General features: G+C 42.8%; 1 protein-coding gene across 1 annotated transcript; it reads right to left on the minus strand.

Annotated features, from left to right (window-relative positions):
• Window positions 1–2,605: 2,605 nt before the first annotated feature.
• Window positions 2,606–20,578, minus strand: Syt14 (Synaptotagmin 14). Its single transcript, XM_077666142.1, has 11 exons — window positions 20,445–20,578; window positions 19,801–19,977; window positions 18,991–19,149; window positions 18,268–18,488; window positions 16,913–17,125; window positions 15,473–15,584; window positions 14,774–14,931; window positions 14,084–14,273; window positions 13,187–13,302; window positions 12,635–12,799; window positions 2,606–8,638 (listed from the first exon to the last, which is right to left on the minus strand). Exons 1-11 carry the CDS (start codon window positions 20,458–20,460, stop codon window positions 8,606–8,608), a joined length of 1,560 nt encoding a protein of 519 aa, XP_077522268.1. The 5' UTR covers window positions 20,461–20,578; the 3' UTR covers window positions 2,606–8,605.

Consider the following 20,578-nt stretch of genomic DNA (forward strand, 5'->3'; position numbering starts at 1 on the left):
CGCTGGGACCAGAAAAGAATTGATCGAATTTACAGCGGAGGGAAGATTGCATGAAGTGGAATTTCCTACATTTAAAAAATGTGCATTGAGTTTGCTAGCGAGCGAGACACCGCTCTAAAGAACTCTATTTATGTGCATTTCCAAGGGAAGAGATTGTTGCTTCCTTCCAATGAGTTTATTGATGCCTTGCCACAGGGTTCTAGTGTTATGCGTTGAGGAAAACTTTAGGGCATAAAAAAGTGAATTTGCTTTTTTAAATCCTGGTTTAACTCCGAAACGTTCTAAACGCTTTAAAATGTTCTTCATCACGTGCATCAAGAAATTGTGCACATAACACATTTTTTTGTTTGACATGCTTGAAAAGGTCACCAGAAAATCATTCTTTTCAGGCCTTTCTATATTTTTTTACTTGTAAAACAGGAAAGGCTTTGTCAAATACATCCAGTGTTTTCTCTATAAATATATTATATGTAGCAGATGGGTTCTTTGTTTTAAATGCATCAACCCATCCAGTTTCGCAGACATAAGAAAACAAAATTTAGCAGTGTTCTTTTGGTCATAGGTTTTGCATATGTTAACAGAAGTCTCCGGTTCTTTCATATACGAAAAAAGGGCAAAAAAGGGAAGATGATCGCTTATTCCTGAAGAGAAAAACCAGCTCTGGTATAACTGGGTAAAAAATTTGTGAAACATACATCGAGTAAGGTTTCCATCCGACAACTTATTCGAGCGGGGATGTCAGTGATGTTTTTGCAGCCATAAGATAACATCATTTCCATTAATCTGATTTGTTTCGGGTTACCATTCATAATGTCGATATTCAGATCACCTTATAATACAACATGCATTTTGTGTTGACTGGTGAATTCCAAGAAAGACTCAACAAAACTGAAAAAAACCACGTTTCTCATGTGTGGGTGGTCAGTGGGTTTTCAGGTCTGTGGCGGCAGTGCCAGATTTGTGGATTTTTATGTTGTCCTGTCTTCTGGTTGCTCATGTGTGGGCGGTCAGTAGGCTCAGAGGTCAGTGGTGGCGGTCTTGGATCTGTGGGGTTGTAGTCATGTCGTCGTGCCTTTTGGACAAGGCTGGGGCGAGATGGAGGAGAGTGGCGACATCAGGTCATGTCTGGAAGAATGGGGCAATGCCGGGAGGCACAAAACCACAAGCACTCCACCCTCTGCGGACTGCAGGTGCTGAAGCTCCGAGACCTGGATGATGAAGGTACCGCGCACCTTACAACAAATGTTACGTGACGGCACACTGATGAAAACAGAATGCGTAACTGATGGTGATGGCATGATTTGTTGTTTCTGTTGTTGTTGGCCTCTGGTCGAATGGCAGTTACCTACAATGGAGGATTGGTCAGGTTGCCTTGCACATTCAAACAGTAGGCACACACCAACGTGTTTAAAATTGACATGGGCAAACATTACAAATTCGTGGCAACTTACTGCTGTCATTCACAAGCCACTGCTTTTACAATCATGATGTGTGTATGCATGCATGCAAACATTTCTTATGCGGTTATGTCCCAGTCTAAGGTGCTTAATTTAGTGTAAAGTGTTTGTGCATAAAAACAGTAACCTTAATTGTAAAACTTGTCACCAGCAGTAATTGACTGCACCGTGTTTGGCTGGTAACAACTTTATTCAAAAGTCCTGCAGAGCTTTCGCCGACGGGGGCCTTAGGTCTCCCACGTGGGGACGTCGTGCCTTAAGCCTAATAACCACCACAAATTGCAAATAAAAACAGTCTCAATTGCAAGCAGTGTGCTAGCACTGCCTTTAATTAAAAGGAAAAAGCAAACAATGCATGTGAATGGCATTCACTGCAAATTAATACAAGGAGAGCTTTTTGCTTCTTCAAACAGTAGAGGAATGGAGTAAATTAGATAATTCTATAAATCAACAAACGATATCGGTGTGAGAAAGGACAAGGACAAGAGGCAAAGAAACCAGTGCAACACCGTGGACCACAGAAGCTATAAGAATGAATTTCAAGCTGATGTCTTCTTCCCTAAAAAACAGAAAAATCTGGCCGTCAAGTCACCTCGAAAGCATCCAGCCGTCAGGCACTTGTAGTGCAGTGCAGTTAAGCAAGAGTCAAGAACTGCTCCTGAAGTGTTGTACTCATTTGCCTCTTGCCCTCGGCCCATTTTTGCAGTCTTAGCCATTCTCAAACATGAACCAACTAGCCTGCAAGAACATAACACTAATAAAATGATATTGATAAGTTCCTGTCTTTGAGGTGTAAACCCCTTTCAGGCTATTTTTGGTGATGAGTGTGAGAATTTTAACCTTTTTCCTCAATGTCTGTAGTATTTGCATATTTTTTTACTTGTATGTTTTGTATGCTTGTATGTTCTAGCTTTTATATTGTATGGCTTGTAAAGTTTGTATGTTTTTCAGTATGAATTCTTTGCTGTAAAATTGTCTAAATGATCTCGTTTTTGTATTACTTCTTTTCTTCCCATATCTTATCTTTGTTGATGTACTTTTCTACCCTGCAACATCCTATCTATGGCGTTAGCAGTATTCCAAATAATTAGGTAAGCAGGGCACCAGCAGCTGACACAAAGTTGAGAAGAGAACAAACCACAACAACTGGCATTTCCCAAACGTTCTTTAATGTGCAACAGAGAAAGGAGGCTCTTACAGAAAGATTTGTCTGCAAGTAACAGGTAACAATTTGTGGGAACTGCAGCATACATGAACAACTTTTATTACAAGAAGAAAAGCAACCAAATGCAGCCGAGTAACAATAATCGCATTTACAGCGACTCAGAATCAGCGCTCACCTGGATGTTTGATTTTGACAGTTTCAGAACTTTTAAACAATGTTTGGTTCACAGATTATGAGTGTATGAATAGCATTTTTTTTTAACACAATGAAACATTGACCGAATACTTGCAATGGTATATCATTTAAAATTAGGCTTCACAGCAATATCCACTTGAATTGTTATCGCATAATATATACAAGTAATATGAAGGGTGAAAAGTCTCGGGGAATGTCATTGAGTAAGCACTCTCAACAGGAACCAGAAGCAATGCTGAAATATGTCAAGACGATGCTGGTAATTTGTGGTTGGCTCATTACGCCGTCAACTTTGCGTTAGTGGACTTTGCCAAAGATGTACACTTCAGGTTGCACTACATTATATGGTTCCATATAAATAGCTCCATTCTCTGGTTTCAGATGTGTCAAGTGGAACAAACTGGAACTTGCTGTGTTGGAACAACAGACAGCATGAAAGACAACTAACAGAGCTGGGGGCAGATGTAGACACACCAGCATACACGCATGTATCTAATGCTTTCCTTCATGCCATTTACATTACAAAACAAAGAACAACAATATTCCAACATACAAATCTGCTGAATTGATTCGGCATTCTAAAATTTCAATACTTGCACACCCTTGGATTATGCTGGTGCAATAGAGAAAAAAGACAGACAAAGGTGCAGTGCAAAAGTCACAAGTATATGCCAGTAACATTCAGACCACAGCTACAGTTCCAAGCAGTAAAGGAAAACATCATGCTGTAAACACAGTGCAACCGTGGTCTTAATTTACCCGAGCAGGCCTTTTAGCTTAAAACGTCAGTAGACCTGGCACTGCCATTTGTGAGGTGAAACAACACTCGAAGCACCTGTAAGTTCACAGAGAAGAGATGCATGAATATGCCATTCCACACAGTTGTGTGTGCTCAGCTGAGTTTTGATATCGACAGCTTGTTTCCAACGAAACATTTTGTTCTCGCCAAAGACTGTACTTGTTGCACACTTGCCAGACAACATCATCGCCACCTACTTTGTTTATTCCGATCCAACACTCTTACCAATCATAACGCACGCCCTATTCCCACAATTAAAGATAATACAGTAGAATAGTACCCCATCTTGTATTCATTCTTAACACTACCCATCACACTGAGGTGCTTTTGCAGGCCTTCTCCAAATTATGAAGTCAACTCACGAGTGTTAAAGGGACACTAAGGACATTTTCAAGTCAGCCTAGAATAATGAATTCCTCCTTCAGAATAACGAAAGAGGCTACACACACAAACAGAGCTCTTGCAAGGTATAAAAAAAAGAGCAACAAGTGAAGTACAGGTGTTGCTGACACTGGCCATTTTCACAAGTGCACTCTGATGGCATGAAGTCCGATTTTTTGTTGAACACAACAGGAAGTGCAGAATTATGTGTCCAAATAAAGTAGTAGCTTTTTCGTCATTACCAATAGTCACTTTCATTGTGCAAAGAAGGCAAAACAGCTAAATAAGGAAAATGAAACGAAGCGAACCCACAACACTCAACATACCTCTATCACAGGTATGAACCAGTTTAACTCCATATTTCTCAGTAATGAAAGCATCTTTTTCAGCCAACCAAACGTCATTAAAGTCTCGATAAGAACAACTATTGGATTTAATAACAAGTTGTCCTCAGTTTTCCTTGATTAAGTAGCAACATACCGAGAAAAAGTCAGTGTTGCACATTTACTGTAACGTAATGGGAGTTTTTTACTGATACTTGAAGTGGAATGTCAGTCCTCAATTTATAACTGAAATATTAACTCAGTAATTTTTTTCTTTTTTCATGCCAGCAAAAGCTGCCCTCACATTACAATGCGGTCGAGCTCCTGTCAGGCAGATACGGTCCTCTGCGGTGAGATAAGAGCTGATTACCAGCTCGGTGCGGGTCCTGCTTCTTTGAGAGTTATATATCAAGGGGGGCGGTTTGAGTCTGTTTTTTCCTCACAATGAATTTCCATGAGCCAGCTCGAATCTTTATCTCAGTTCCACAATGCTGTATATTACCCATACAAGCTTCCTCATACTGTTCTGTACAATGCAGCATCTTCAGGGAAAAGCTAACTTGGCACTTCTTAACAACTCCTTGAAAAATGGCTTGCTCGGTGCTGGCAGAAAAATTCAAAACAGTGGTAAAAATATGAGGTGCACTTAACCTGAGAAGAGGTTGACCAGGGAACAAGAGATTGTCACAAGTTATACCAGTACTGCTGCTTTCGCAAACTTGTTAATGCCTTTCAAGCAGCAACGTTCGCACATTGAGGACATATAAATTTATATCAGCCTAAAGTTCACATGCTTTAAATCTGAAAGGTGCTGGTTGAAGCAAACTCACATGTTTCACACTAAAAAAAAAAAACCCTGGCTATCTTATTCCAATGGGCACAGTAATAAAATTATGTAGGCTAAAAAAAAGCTATGTTTATTAATGCTCAAGTGGTGAGCAAGTTGCAGTGCTTAGTTTATTTCATGGGGGCTTAACGTACCAAAGCGACTCGGGCTATGAGGGAGTATCGTCTGATGCACTCGACAAAATCTGCAGGCAGGTATGTGTTTATAACAAGGGAGTAATTACTCATTAGCATCCACCAAAGCACGGCCATACAGCTAGGCTACAAAGAAAAGCTACACAGCTTCTACAGAAACTTTGTAGTTCAAGAAAAATTTGTCCTGGGCCGGAGTTGAAACCCAGCACCACAGCCTCACCGGAGCAGTCGCTCTACCAACTGAGCTAACCAGACTGGCTAGCATATAATCAAAACAGCTAGCAAAGCCATATTTTTCTTCAACTACAAAGTTTCTGTGTAAGCTGTATAGTTTTCCTTTATAGCCATATGGCTGCGTTTGGATGGATGCTAACGAGTAATTACTCTCTTGTTACAAATCTACAAGGGTTTCCCCTAAACACTGAACCAGGTGTGTGTTTATAACGATGTGATGTATGTGAATGCTCTGACGTACAGCCTTTGCCGAAAGAACCAGGCAACAGGGCTTGCTTCTTAGCCCTGTAGCACTCATGGAACCCCTTAAGCCTCAAATATGTGAACATAAGAGGAACACTCCTCACTGCTTTAAGAGACCTTTGGCGTTTAGGGGTGCAGTAGAGGCTCCACATTATGGCTGAAAAGCAAACCTCGTTGCCTGGTTACTGCTGAACAAGATTGTAGGTTCCCCCACTGCTAGAGCGAACTCATTTTGGACAAAAATTGTTAACAAAAATATGTACCAATACGTCTGCACAATTCTGTGGACGAAAATTGGCAAATAGAATTTGTGGACAAAAAAAATGTGTAGTGTAGCTATTAAAAGTGACATTTACCATAAAACTATATAAAATCAGCCAAACACTGTATTAATCTGCCTAAATCTAGTTTTATGCCGTGTGTGACACTGATTCTTGCATTTCGTTTGTGTATGCCTTGGCAAGCGGCCAAAACAAAGCATTAAACATTCACAAATGTGTGCCTTTTGTAAAAAAAAGACCATAACCATAATACAGCACCTCATTTCCACAAGCATATGAGCACTGCAACTGGTCACAGTAACTTCATCACAAAATTAAGTGCTGACATCAAAATTAAAATAGCTACGCCTGTGGCTGGTTTGCAAGGTACAATCCATCACTGACAAAAGCTTTAACTTCGTACACGCGAGCACAGCTGCTGAAAAGTATGAAGAATTACAAAGTGGAGATTGTGCGCCACTGCACTTGCAATTAATTCATTGATTTAAACACCACAGCATTCCGTGGAATGCTCTGGCTCTTAATGTACGGTGACCCACTCCACCGGATCACCAGATCATCAGCCGACAAACAACACCTTTACACAATATACAGCCAGGATGCACAACACAAAATAACAATAGAACACTTCATCTGGTGGTTCAATATGAACCATATTGTATTCTCAAGCTCTGCCTCATGCTTCTGTGAATCAAAACTTGCAACATGCACCCAGATCTTGCAGGGCATTGTGAAGACAGAGCTCAAGCTTGGAAAATCAAAGCAGCGTGGCTGTCAACAACATGTTTGCAAAATATAGACGTGTGTTACAAGGCCCGACAGTGGGACAACAGGCAAAAAAGAAAAAGGCTCCGCACTCCCATAGGGACAACCAGCAGCAATGCTGAGCATCTCGACCCAAAGGTGAGACAAAGGTACTGCGTCCACGGCGGGCACATCTCTCGATTCGAAAAACTGTGCCTGGGGACCAAAGATTTTTACACACAAGAGATGCATGCGCACACATGTATGCACACGGAACAATTAGTGCCTGGAAAGAGGCAAGGGTACGGTGTAGCTACAGGTATATCACAACAAACTACACGGAATGCTAGCCTGCAGTGCCTACCGATTCCACGGCAAGCAATGCAGAACTTTCTAACATCACACTTGTTCATAATATTTTTATCTTATGCACTCATACGGTGACTTTCTGTTTGCACCTAAGGTTTTTAAAACAATTCACTCTACAACTCTTTCTTGCTTTTTTACTCACTACTGCTTTTTACTCAAACTCTTTGATCTATGTCTGGGCAGTAAATGGCCTTCCTTGACAAACATTTTTTCCTATAGTAGGGTTCTTTAACTAGCGTTCACATTGAAACTCGCCTGTTCGACAGGTCAGCGCTAAATAAAAAAAGAAATGACTAAACTTGACATGAACAGAGCTGTGGTACGACAGACAGCCATTAACAAAAAACAAACCCGATGCCTGCCCATTAGAACACCATGCGTTGATCTACAGCTCGGAATGCACACCACACAAGTATGCAGCAAATGATGACACAGGAACGAAGCACATTGTGGAATAAGAAAGAGAAAATGAAAATGGGAACATCTCTAGACAGTATCGCACCAGAAATGTGTCACTACTATGTACTGCACAAATTGCAGCCTCCATATTCACACAGAGAGAGCACGAACATTTTGCATACAAACCTTAAAAGGAAGCATCACTTTTCACATGTATGGAAAATGTGTACCATGTGCACCTGGAAGGCTCGTTACCATCTCTGAGCACAGATATGTCTGAGTATACTTGCAGGCACCACGCCCAAGTCAACTTTCATATCCCTCTGAAAAGTGCTTTGGCTTATTTAGATGACGCATTGCCAACTGTACAAACATTAATGATGAAAAACACACATTGTGTCTACACAGCAGCTTGACAAGCTCATTTTGCAAAAAAAAAAAAAAACAAAACAAAAAACGGATACCTCAATGCACTGATGCCGTAGTGCAAAAGGTCCCGATCCATCTGCCTTGGTGGTATGTCAACAATGTCAGCAATGATCTTCACTGCCCTTCATTTGGCTGCGAGCACAAAAATGTAACCGTTTCTCTATCAGTTACAAAGCCATAGGCAAATAATGTGCTGACGTGACATCTGTGCCATTTCAGTTCTTAGCCCTGGTTGTTTCATTTAGATAGTTAAACAAGCACAAAAAGAGCTGTCATTTAGAAAATCTGCACAAAATATTTCATTTCAGTCTGACTGCAAATGGTAAAAAAAGAAAATTACAATCAGACACATTTTGCAAACACTTTGCAAGAGGATTGCATGGCTTGAAGATTGAGAAGGTTGGGAGATTACTTTCTTCCGCTGCGAGGGAAGAGCCGAAACCATATTGCCTTCAATGCATGTAAAGGTATTGTGCACCTCCAAAATGTTGAGAGGCAGATGCTGAGAAGGCCTTTCCACCTTGATGCTACTGACTAGACTCTGCAGAGCTTGTCCTTCTCTTCAAGGTCGGAAGTGAAGTTGTCCTGTGGACAGTCTCAGCTTGCTAGCTGTCCAGGAGCACATGCCACCTGCACATCTGGTTAGACAAGCAAACATACTACTGATTCATACATCATGCCATATGTGACGTAATGCATCTATAGATGATACAACTCTGCACCCAGGACAAAAAGTAGACTGTTGTTAAAGCTTTTCTTGTTACCTAAACAAGAAACTAATTATTATGAGACAAAACTATAAGCTCAAGAATTTTGATGCCTCTGGCTTGTTTGATAGTCAAACATTAATGAGCTAGTTTTGTTCACTGTTGTAATTGGTCAGCAGAAGGACACCATGGAACATGGCCAGTGTTACCAACCGCTGCTTTTTAAATTGTATCTTATACTATAGTGCTCCTTATCATTTATGTGAAGAATATAATATAAAAGCATTTGTACAGAGCAGAATATTGTCGGTAGGCATTGCGGAAAAAGAAAAAAAAACTCATGACCTTGCCGCGGGGCAGGGGGCCCAGATGTCTGTAACGGTTACAAAACAATGAGATGGTAAAAATTAAGGTGAAGCCATGGGGGTCAGTGGTTAGGGTGCTCGGATACTGATCCAGAGTTCCAGGGTTGGAACCTGGCTGTGGCTGCCTTCCCAGAAGGCGCTGTGTGCTGTTGTGCTGTGGTCATTATTCTGGAGCCCTCCACTACGGCACCTATTTCTTTCTTTCTTCCTTCTTTCTCTCATTCCCTCCTTTTTCCCTTCCCTTACGGTGCCAGTCAGGTGCCCATCTAGATGTTAGACAGATACTGCGCCATTTCCTTTCTTCAAAAACCAATTTTCATTCACATACTAAATAAACACATCAAGGAGTACAACACTACAACAGGCTAGTTTTCTATCATACCACTGCAGACAGTTGGAGGAAAATTTAAAAGACAGCCCCCCTCCACATATGCACTGGAACTGAAACCCCAACGTTGAAAACCTGATTTAATGTTTTTTTATTTAATTAACAAATCTGACTATTCTTACAGCAAATGGTATTGAGCTGAGCTTTCCATTTATGACATGCATTTGGGCATTATAAATTTAGTAGAGTCAATTCCCAAATGCGAGCATAAATGGCATTGCGGGAGGCAATGTTGGAATGATCAGCCTGCGTCTGACATAGTGAGTCTTCACCTATTTTGAAGCATATAATGCTGGAATTGCATACTGATTCCTGGTTACATGTTAAGATGAGGAAGCATTTTGTGGCCTGTTGTGTTTAATGCTTCAATCAGTGGTGGTGCCCTTTCCTGGTTTGTCAACTCATTGGTGATTAACTGAACAATAATATGTTGTATATGACAGAGCTGGGCATGTACTTCAAAAACGTATCATCGACACCGGTACCCAACACACTAAAAAATCGTATTTTCGATACCGATACAAAAAACAGAACTGAAATTGATTTCCAATACAAATACTTGAGACTGTGTCGTCAATACTACAATACACCACTGAATTTGCCAATATTAATATAAGTGGTAATATAATAACCTATAAATTAAGAAATTGCTCCGTGGTTTCAGGAATTTTTAGTGCATTCAATATAGTGCACCGTTTCTGAAAGCATTTTTAAGAAAGCACGAGCGCTCGTGCGTGTAGTTTCTTCGTGTGTCCATGTTTCATCGTGCTGTTTCTTCGTTTAAATGCATTACCAACTAGCCCGGAACCTTGCTCTTTTGTGTTTCTGAAAGGGCTTAAACAAATCCAGCCACACAGATTTCTTTAAGCTCCACAGTCAGTGCAGCTGAAGCCATGGTGACATGGTGAAGCGACCACTTTCATAACCAATCTAGCAAAATCTTTTAAGCCAATGTTCGTCATGCAAACTAGTCGATGAGCACTTGACTACATATGAATAAAGTTGAAAATTTTTCTGATGCTTTTAGTTTGTTACTGTAGTATTTACCAGGTTGCCTCTGCCTTTGCCCTGTGCAAATGGTTCAAGCTCCGTGCGCTTTGGAAAGTGAGCAGGTTGTGTTTAACAGATGCTTAAAGTTGAACATTTTGCATTAAAAACTAGATAGGAAAATAACAAAAATAAAATGGCTGAAACTTATATTAGGCAACACATAACTTGTTAATCTTTGTTATTTAGGTGTTAACTTTACATAAAGGTATTAAATAACATTTGCTCAAACTGCCAGTCCGCAAGGCCTTGTGATGTGGCCGTACTTTAAACGAAGCAAATAAAATAAATTGGCTGTGGTTTAGGTTTGGGTTTGGTTTGTAGGGGTTTAACGTCCCAAAGCAACTCAGGCTATGAGAGACGCCGTAGCGAAGGGCTCCGGAAATTTCGACCACCAGGGGTTCTTTAACGTGCACTGACATCGCACAGTACACGGGCCTGTAGAATTTCGCCTCCATCGAAATTCGACCGCCGCTGCCGGGATCGAACCCGCGTCTTTCGGGCCGGCAGCCGAGCGCCATAACCACTCAGCCACCGTGGCAGCTTGGCTGTGGTTTAGCTCTGGTTAAACCTGGAGTGACGCGATAGCCACAGCTGGCCGAGTGGAACCCGCTCAGTCGAATTGCAAAGTCAGTCCTTCACCGCTCCATTTTGCTGGGCGTTCCTTCTTCATCTTCGTCCCTGGACGTGGATTCACACTCTCGCTTCCCCCCCCCCAACACACACACACACGACACGGCGCATGCGCACAGCTGTTGCAGCTCGGTTTCGCTGGCGCGCCGCATCGCTGGCAGCAGCAGCTGCTCCGCACCACGTTATTAACCACGTGACCACGGGGCAGCCACAGGGTGGCCACGGCTCAAGGGGTTCTATGCTGAAGGCTCGAAGAGCTGACGTAGTGTGGCTCTCGCTAGAAAACCTCCCTATACAGCAGACAAGCATGTTGCCTTGTGTTTGATGAAGGTGCCTCTTATCAATGAATAAGAGTGCGGCATAGCCACATCGACTTGAATATCCTGAAGGCAGTTAGGAAAGTCAAGTTTCACTACCACCTCTTGAGAACTTCACTTCTTAGAGTGCTTGCTCCTCCAAACGAAAAGGATGAGTCAGCTGATGCATTTGGTGCTGTCTGCGCTGATGACCACTGACCCATGTGTAGAAGAGTGCATGACCTTTGCGGGGTTGACAAAGTCAACAACAGCTTGTTCTGTAAACTTCTGAGCATGACAGCGGAAGCCTTTGAAATAAGGATGCAGAAATGCAACAACCGCTGCTTCCTTTACATTATGTTTCACATCAAAAAATTTCACATCAGGCTCCACATCAAAAGATGATGGAACCTGCAAATAAATCCATCTGGAACTATGTCTAAAAGCATTACAAATCGGTTCAGTCTGGGCAACGACTAGCATCGCCTATGCGTCTGCATAAACACCGTCTTGTAGCTGACCATATTTTATATTATGCACATATGTCCGAGTTGTGCTGCATCTGTATTGCCGTCACACGTATAAATGAGTTTGTTTTCATCTCTACCACAATGGTAAGCCTATCTCCTCATTCCTGTCATTGAGTGGGTAGAAGTGCAACATACATGTAATCTGTCTGAGGCAATCAACGTAGAAAGAGAAAATACTGACCAGGCCAAAGGCATTGCAATTGTCTCTCAATTATTCTACTCCACCCATTTTTTCAATGAGCTCCACCTGAGTACACACCACCGTATGACTCACAGCAGCCTCAAAATCTGCTGCGTATTTTCTTTTAGTGCCGAGTATCGTTAAAATACACGAAGCTCTAAAAATGTATTTTCGTTACTGATACGTAATTTGATACTTTCATTTCTGGCAAGCGATACAATACCGATACTATTCAAAATGTATCGAAAGATAATACTGAAGATACATATATATCTTTGTATAAGACAGTGTGTATCACCATGGACCGTTAACAAAGAGGCAATGAAGATTAGTTGCTCTCAATCATTATAATGAATGGCAGTGCTCTTTCATACTAGTTAGTACACACTCAAAGCACAGTACTGACCCTCACTCTGACACTGATAAGGACATCTTCGGCACTACAGGTTCCTATGATGAGAGATTGCAAGCAGGCCACAAACCCCACCTGTTCTCCTTTGCTCTCGCGCATGTCATTCCAGTGAGAGAGTTCCTCTTCGCCAGAGCTGTTCAAGCCCAGTGAGAACCAGCCAATCATCTCCTTTCGCTTCATGGACCGCTTGTAATAGACAGAGACCATTAGCGTCACATCTGGCAACTGGAACAGGGCGACCTACACGGGACAAAAATTCCAGAACATCACCACGGCTCTTGGCCTTTGCTCTTAACAGTGCAGTTCACATGCTTTTTGTTTGAAAACAATACAATCTCTGAGCACCGGAATGAGTGCAAAATATGCAGTTGATTTAGAGTGCTTGAAAGGGAGTTTTCGGCCGCAACATATGATGGGACACCTAGGAACCAGTCCCTTATACAGTTATTGCAGCAGAACATGGGAGCTCGGTGCAGTAAAATCTCCAGAGGTGCATAAAATCATACAAGAGTCTACCAATGTACCAAATTTCATTCATAACTGCAGCCTTTTGCCATTATAGCGCTCTACTTTAGCAAGGCAGCACTAACTGCAAGGAATAACAGCACAATTAAAAAAAGCACGTGCCTGAAATACGAAGGTCTCCTTGAAGAGAGGGTTTGGCTGGCCTCGCCGAACAGATGTTTTACTTCGTGTTATTTCCTGGCCACTCGATGACATCAGTGTTAATTTCACAAACGTGTCTGCACAAAGAGAAAGAGAAGAAATGAAGTTTCACAGCTGGGATAAACATGAGCTCAGGATGACGTTATCAAGCATGCAATTGCCTGCATACGTCTTAATTAGGACACTGAAATCTACAAATTGGCACTGCTTTTAAGACAGCCATGCTGTTTATTTGCCTAAACAACATTTACTGTAATGTTAATTAATGCTTGGTGCACACATGCCACAAAGAAAAAGCTGCATGGAACCCCTAAAACAATCCTACAGAACCCACACAACTCCAACTGCTTTGAGCTAGACCCCAGTGCCTCCAGGTACCTCCAAGTAATAAAGTGGGTTCAAACTTTACCCTGGCCTAGTGCTCGGCTTCTGTTGGGTGAAATTCTTGAAAAATGGGCCGTTGACCCCGCCCTGAAGTTAAGAAAAGTACCTTGTGCCATGATGCTCTTGGACCAAAGCTGCCCTTGCACCATTAAAATTCGACATCATCATCATGCTTTGAGCTAGAAAAGGAAGGTGATGTCTTCATTAAGATTATTTTTGTCATTTTTGTATTTTTGCCCCAAAAGAGATTCTGTATATAAGTATAGCACAAGCTGGAAATAGCTTCACTTGACATTCCAGTGGTGTGTTGTGTCTTTAACTGCATGTTTTTTATGTTGTTGTCTGAACAAGTTTCAGCTGGCTCCCCAAAACAATTTTATATGTGGTTTGAGTGAGACCAAGCTAACGGTCAGGTGAGACGTTCATGACTGCTATGCATGCTGCACTCAATGTTCGATGGCATGTGGTATGCACCTGGTGCCCTGTTCATGGTGACATTGCGGAAGTGGCTCCCTTTTATGACCTCGGCAGCCAGGCGGCCGGTTGTGCCATTGTAGGCAAGGCCCAGCAGCAGCTCCGGCAGGCCTCCATGCTGCATCGACTGCGCTGAGCTTGTCGAGTCTGAACGGGCCAAGCTTGAAATTTCACACTTCGAATCCCAGTGCTGTGAAACAAGTGGAGTGGAGGAAAATTCATAATTTCTAAATACTCATTTGAAACAGCAAAAATACAAAAAAAATATAAAATGTGGATTGAATCAAATTGCAAAAACTATATGCAAACTATCCAAAATTTTAAATATTTGCCTACCCATGCTAGTAATACATCGACATAAAGAGAGAATTTTTCATAAGAAACAAGAAAACACAGTATTTTAAGCAGCTGACTGCAAGCATATCGGCCGCATTATGGTAATAAAATCATGTAAAATTGAAATTTTTGTCTAATGGAGACGTAATAGAAGAGTGTGTTAGTCATGTCACGTTTTCATGCGAAATCAAACCAAGATTATTTGGTTGCTGGGAATTAAGTGAAAGAAAGAATTCCTTGTGGTTCGCATGCAGAAGACCGCACTGCTGTGGTGTAATGCAAAGCACAGTGGTGCAATGCAGGCATGCATGTCAGATGAGCGCAAGCTGAAGCAAGAGGAGATGAGAGCCTTACAGCCAGGTTAGACCTTGGCTCAAGCATGAGCCACATGGTGGAAGGCTGGTCAAGAGCCAAGCACTGAAAAGGCAGCACAGTCTCGCCAACCAGATGTTCTCGGCGCATGCGTTCGCATCCGTACAATCGCACACGCAAGCCCATGGTGTTCACCTCCTCTGCGAAGTGCAAGAATAGAGCATGCCAACAAAGTTTACTTAATACAAACTCTTCTCAGCAATAGAAGATCTCAGCCAGAAAATTTGTATGCGATACCTGGATGACTACAGGTGATCTAAGCATGCAGTTATGCATTATTGAAGAGGAAGAATTTTCTTCTTTCACTCTTTGAAAGCATTTGTTGTAAGGAAGTTTCTGTGGAAGCTGTATAACTTTCCTTTATAGCCGCTTGGCTGCACTTGGGAGCATGCTGATGAGTAAATACTCAATACTCCCTCAATTATTACAAATCTACTCCTTGGGGGATACTCCTAAACACTGGACCAAAACTTTTGTTGTACAAGTATGACTGCTTCTCTAGTTAGTGAAGTGTGCTTGAAAATGTGGCTATGTGTATCACTACTAAGAATTATATCATAACTGTAATAATCAACAGGAAAGACACCTCCTTCGGTACCAGCTAACATCACTGCAAATGCCAGCTAATACATGTGCACAGGTTTTTGAAAGTTGTTTGTTTTTAGTTCTAAACTGCCTTACCAGGACTGATGCGTGTGAAGGCGAAGGTTTCATTGAAGGTCATGTCTTCACCAGCTTGCTTAATTTTTGTTCTAAACTTCTGCCGCTTGTGAGGCAGCAGCAAGAGCCGCACCTTGAACAAAAGCCAGAAATCATGCTTTAACATAGCATGTACACCATTAGGAGCACATCCATCATAACTAACCGAGGCTAAAAAACTGAGACATTTAAATTTGGTAGCAGTGTACAGTCATACAATGTTCGTTACTTCCTTATGTACAGCACACAAAGAAATGAAAAATCTTCCACATACCCAATCACAAACAGTGGCTGCATGCACTATGTCAACATTGTGCAAGAAAGATATTTAAGCTCAAAGTGAATAATTCGAACTCAAACGAGATAGTAATTACAGTTAACCTCATTGATACTTGTTAAAGAAAATATTGAGGAAGATTCGGGGGAAGAAAAGTATTAACCGGAAAAACGTGTGATCCAAATGCCTAAGACTTTGAAAAACGTGTGGAATGAGGTACTGGCATTTCTTACACTTTCACTTCAAAACTTTTTCATTTAGCATTCCTTGGTCTAAATTGAGCGCCTTTTCTAGTGCCCGCAGCATTCAGTCCGAATGTGCTTTGTATTTAGCGCGAAAGAAATTTCGCAACACATTCGATTCGTCGACGGCAATGGTGAGAGTGGCCGGGATCTACTCCGCGTTGTTTTCGGGTGCTTCGCCCCTTGCACTAATGCACTGCGGAGAAGACATCGCGGCGGCTGACTGTCTTAGCGTTCGTGCTTTCCGTGCCGCGTTTCCCGGGATCATGCCCACTTGTATGCAACCGCACTATTGTAGTTCTTTGCCGCCTTGTCCTTAGGTACAGCGAAGAAGCCGCTGCTTGCTCAAATGTTAGCGCACCGTTGTCATTTTGGATGCTTCGCCTCTTGGCATGTAAGCACCGCAGAGAACCCACCGCGGTGGAACGTATTTTACTGTTAAGATTTATCGGAGTCTTGAACAATGTTGCAGGGAAATCATATTATGAAGGAACGTATTAAGATGGAAAAAAAAACTATGCAACTCTATGGGACATTTCTATTGCCGGCGAATTTGAGCATATGAACCGGGAATGTAGCAGCGAGGTATGTTCTACTGTATTTTTTAATTATGCACACTTAGCATTTAATATACTTAATGACAGGAAAAAAATGTCAATTTAAATAAACTGGGTGTTAAAATTAAGACAGTTCAAGTTAATGAGAGCCCTCTGTATAACTTTTTAAAATTTATACTACAATAATAATAATTTTAAGACTTAAAAAATAAATTTAAGGCTCAAATTAACTGAATAATTATCTGAAGCCACTGCTTCATGCAAAAAAAGGCTGCGCAATTCTTGGTCGCATGGCTGCAAGCTCTTGCAAATAATTTTTTTTAGTTTAGCAACTGGCACAGCTTACCTGAACGCTATTAGCTCCTCCACGGTCTCGACTGGGAAGGTCATGAGCTCTCAGGACAGTGACCATGACCTTACGAGCAGACTCATTGTACTCAAACATGAGCTCCAGAGCACCACAGCGAGTGGTCTGCTCTGAAGGACCCGGACCACGCAAACCAGATGCTTCCGCCACACAGCGCAGCTCTTCCTCAGCCAGGTCCAACAACATCGGCTCCTATGAACACCAACAGGAAGGTAAGCTACACACACACAGAAAGAGCATGGCACTCTACTACGCTGAAAGCCAGTGGCAGGACAGGCAGTAAAACACAAAAAGGCATGCAACATGAATAATGCCGAATTGTGCATGAATGCGTAACCATGCAAGTGTCCAGGAAACGAGAAAACATACATGGGGCTTAACATCCCGAAGCTGCATTGACGCTATGAGGGATGCTGCAGTAAGAGGGCTCCAAGACTGATTTCGGGCACCCGAGATTTTTTAATTTTCCCTGACATTGCACAGCACGCCAGTGTTTTTGCATTTCACCTACATCGAAATTTGTCCTCTGCAGCTGGGGTCTGAGCCCATGGCCATGGGCTCAGCTGCCATGTGCCACAGCCACACAGGCACCAAGCTGGGTGTGTTCAGAAATGGTTTCTTCACTACACACAGGTCTAACCTTGCAACTGTCCCTCGTTCGGGCCATTCACATGCATGCTTTTATCATTCCTTTTTGAGAAAACATGTTTCTTCTACGTCTTGAAATTTTGTGCAGAAAACGAAGCTGAACTGTATGCTGAATATAGCTGAACTGCCATATGTGCACCATTCCTAGACAAGTCTTGAAGTAGTGCACATGGACAGTTCACGAGTTTTCAGGATATTCGCAGGACTGCTGATGTAATACGTTCTTCACCATTTTGCTCACAGTGTCTGCCACAGTTCAGACACGAAAGATGACGTGGCATTACCTACTTGCTTTGTTGTGTAGCAGGGAAATGCCCTGCAAATGATTTTACAAGCCCAGTGCTGCCCCCAGGTGACCATGCATAGGCACCAACATTCACCAGATGCAACTTGAAGACTACGGGAACCGAGTCACAGGCCCACACTATCATAGAGTTCAATTCATGCTTCAATCCTGATCTATATGCTAAGTTCAAAAATCCCCTCTTGTTCTGCTTTTTCGCCGTAGCTCTGTGGCCCTCCCTGCTAACTCCTTTCTTTCAATAACTGTACGTCTGTTACTGTTCCCAACACTTCTTCAATGAGCTTCTCCGCACATTTTACACAAGAGCTCCCAAAAGTGAGTCTGGCCTTGGCCTCTTTCAAGTTGCTAAGTGCTGCAGCAATGATGTACATGGAGAACTTACATCAGTGCCGCCACATGCTGCTAGAGAAAGTGGTGAGTCCTCGGCCTTCAGGAAAGCACCGTTCTCGTACTGTAAAGCAGTGCGGACAGTCGCGGTGCTCTGTGTTGCCTTCGAAGAAGCTTTGCTTGTGTCTGCTCTCTCAGCTGTCTCTGCCCCAGTGGACACAGCACGTCCATTCTCGGCAAGGGAAACCAGATCTGGTTGCGTCAGATGCCCATTTCCTGTAACAAGGATCACAATATGGGAGAGCAGTCAACTACAGTTGACGCTCAATGATTAAAACTCAGAGGGCCAAAATTTTTTATTATTGGATATTGTTCGAATTAAGTGGCGCCTTTTCAGTATCTACCTTGGGAACACATGGTGTGATAAAAATAGGCCCAACCAGCCCAAATAGCCACTCTTCTCATTTTCAATATCCTTGATGCTGACACGACTAAAATTAAGTAAGTTTGAATGAACAAGTCTACTGTACACTGTAAGAAATGAGGGTACCAACCATTTAAATGAACTGCTACAGAACAGGGTTAGTACTGCCTTCATTAAAAGTATGACTCAGGTTAGGTTAGGTTCGGTTAGGTATGGTGTAGATTTACAGAAACACCATCAGCATCCACGGGATGACAAATGAAGACCTCATCACTGCTTCCTATTCATGCTTGCCTTGAGAAAAAGTCGGCAAATGCTTTATACAAGTACAACTTCTGTGCACTTCATGGTTACCATGTGCTTGATCTGTGGAGTGGCCCATGCTTGACACTTTTCTCGCTGTGGTGCTGTTGAGGAAACCGCCCTGCAGGCTGGCTGAATGGTGGAGTTGTTGAATTACTTCTTCATCACTATCTGTCGATGACTCAACATCTTCATAGGCATATGCGGCACCTATGTATAGGATTGACAAATGAGAAAACAAACTTATTAACACGATGCTTGCCTAAGCTGGTGACATATGACTATTCAGAGGTGTACATATGGGACAGAAAGGATTGAGTGTATGCAAAACAAATTTTCACTCGACCGTCAATGTGCAAACTATAAATTTTGCTTATTTGCACAAGGATAAAATTTCACACCAAATAGCGCCATGATAGGAATGCTGGCAGGGTAAATACCATACAGGCTTCATCTCTGCAGCAAGCATTTGCACACAATACTCGTGCTTTACTTTGCGGCTAGTTAAACTTCCTTTTCCAGAACTGTAGCGACAGAGAATAGTCTAAACCTTGCAAAGACCCTAGAGTAAACAAATTGCGATGCTTAGCTGTTGCATGCTCTTGCAACAACTATAGAGGCGCACAGAGCGTGCATGTCATATAATTGCGATGCCTTCATACAACACTGGTTATCTGCACGGTAAAAATCTAGCGCTTGAAAAATTGAAGTGCACGCACGTTATCAGACACACCATGCAACCAATGCACTCGAAATTATAACGAACGAAGCGTCCAGGAATGAATAACGCAGTGCAGCTATGCCACGCTGCATATTTTTAATGCCGTGAAGCCGACTTTAGGTGCGCGAAGCAGGCCTTACCCAAGTTCCTGGCGATCACCTGTCGCTCCCGTTCGCGAGAAGAGACAGAGCCGTCGCAGCAAGGGAAGCCTCCTATCGTGGTGAAGCAAACCTTTTTGCTCAGGTAGAGGTAGAAGACTCCGAGCATCACCAAAATTACGCCCACAGCTCCGAGGTAGACGGTCGTCTCGACTGGCACTGCGAGCAAAAGATGCGGGGAAGGAGCGCGAAGTCGCTCGTCAGCAACGCAGTTCGCTGATCGCGCATTGCGAGACCGAAAACACGTTATCGAGGGTGCATGCGTTATTTACGGGTATCCTCCAGGTGCATAAATGATGCGCAAGCGAGATAACATACGCATCTGCAGAGGATGCCCGAAGGCGCTTGCAATGCAGCTGCAGGAATACGACGAGAAGGCAGCCGCGGACGGAGAGCTTCGAGTCTACGGTGCGCGTTCGCAGTCTTCCGGGGACTTTGCGCAACGCACCTGAAGCCCGCTAACTGCTCGCCGTCGTCCCTGCTTTAGGTTTCGCAACGTGCTTTTTATTTACGAGCAAAGCCTAAGCCTAACGCGCCCTACTTTTCGCGCGCCCGTAACCGGCGATATCTGGCAGCGGACGCTTGCAACGAATGCAAGAGGCTGTCGCCAAAGCGGTTGCACTTGCCTGTTAGCATTTGCATCTTGGCAGAAAGCGGTAGCCCCGCAGGCACAGACGAGCGTGTGCAGTGACAGTTGTACTAAACCAACATAAACAGAAGCACAAGGCTCATGAACGAACTGGGGTGTCGCTGACGGCGC

This window comes from Amblyomma americanum, chromosome 5, assembly GCF_052857255.1.
Source record: "Amblyomma americanum isolate KBUSLIRL-KWMA chromosome 5, ASM5285725v1, whole genome shotgun sequence".
NCBI lineage: Eukaryota > Metazoa > Arthropoda > Arachnida > Ixodida > Ixodidae > Amblyomma > Amblyomma americanum.

Bases quoted from the DNA above. Each gene is read 5' to 3' on its own strand.
- Syt14 (XM_077666142.1), bottom strand. The intron at 18,489-18,990 runs GTAACCATGAAG...TCCTTGTTACAG, and splicing joins CTCCACAGATCAAGCACATG to GAAATGGGCATCTGACGCAA. The intron at 14,274-14,773 runs GTAAGGCTCTCA...CTTGTTTCACAG, and splicing joins AGCCAAGGTCTAACCTGGCT to CACTGGGATTCGAAGTGTGA.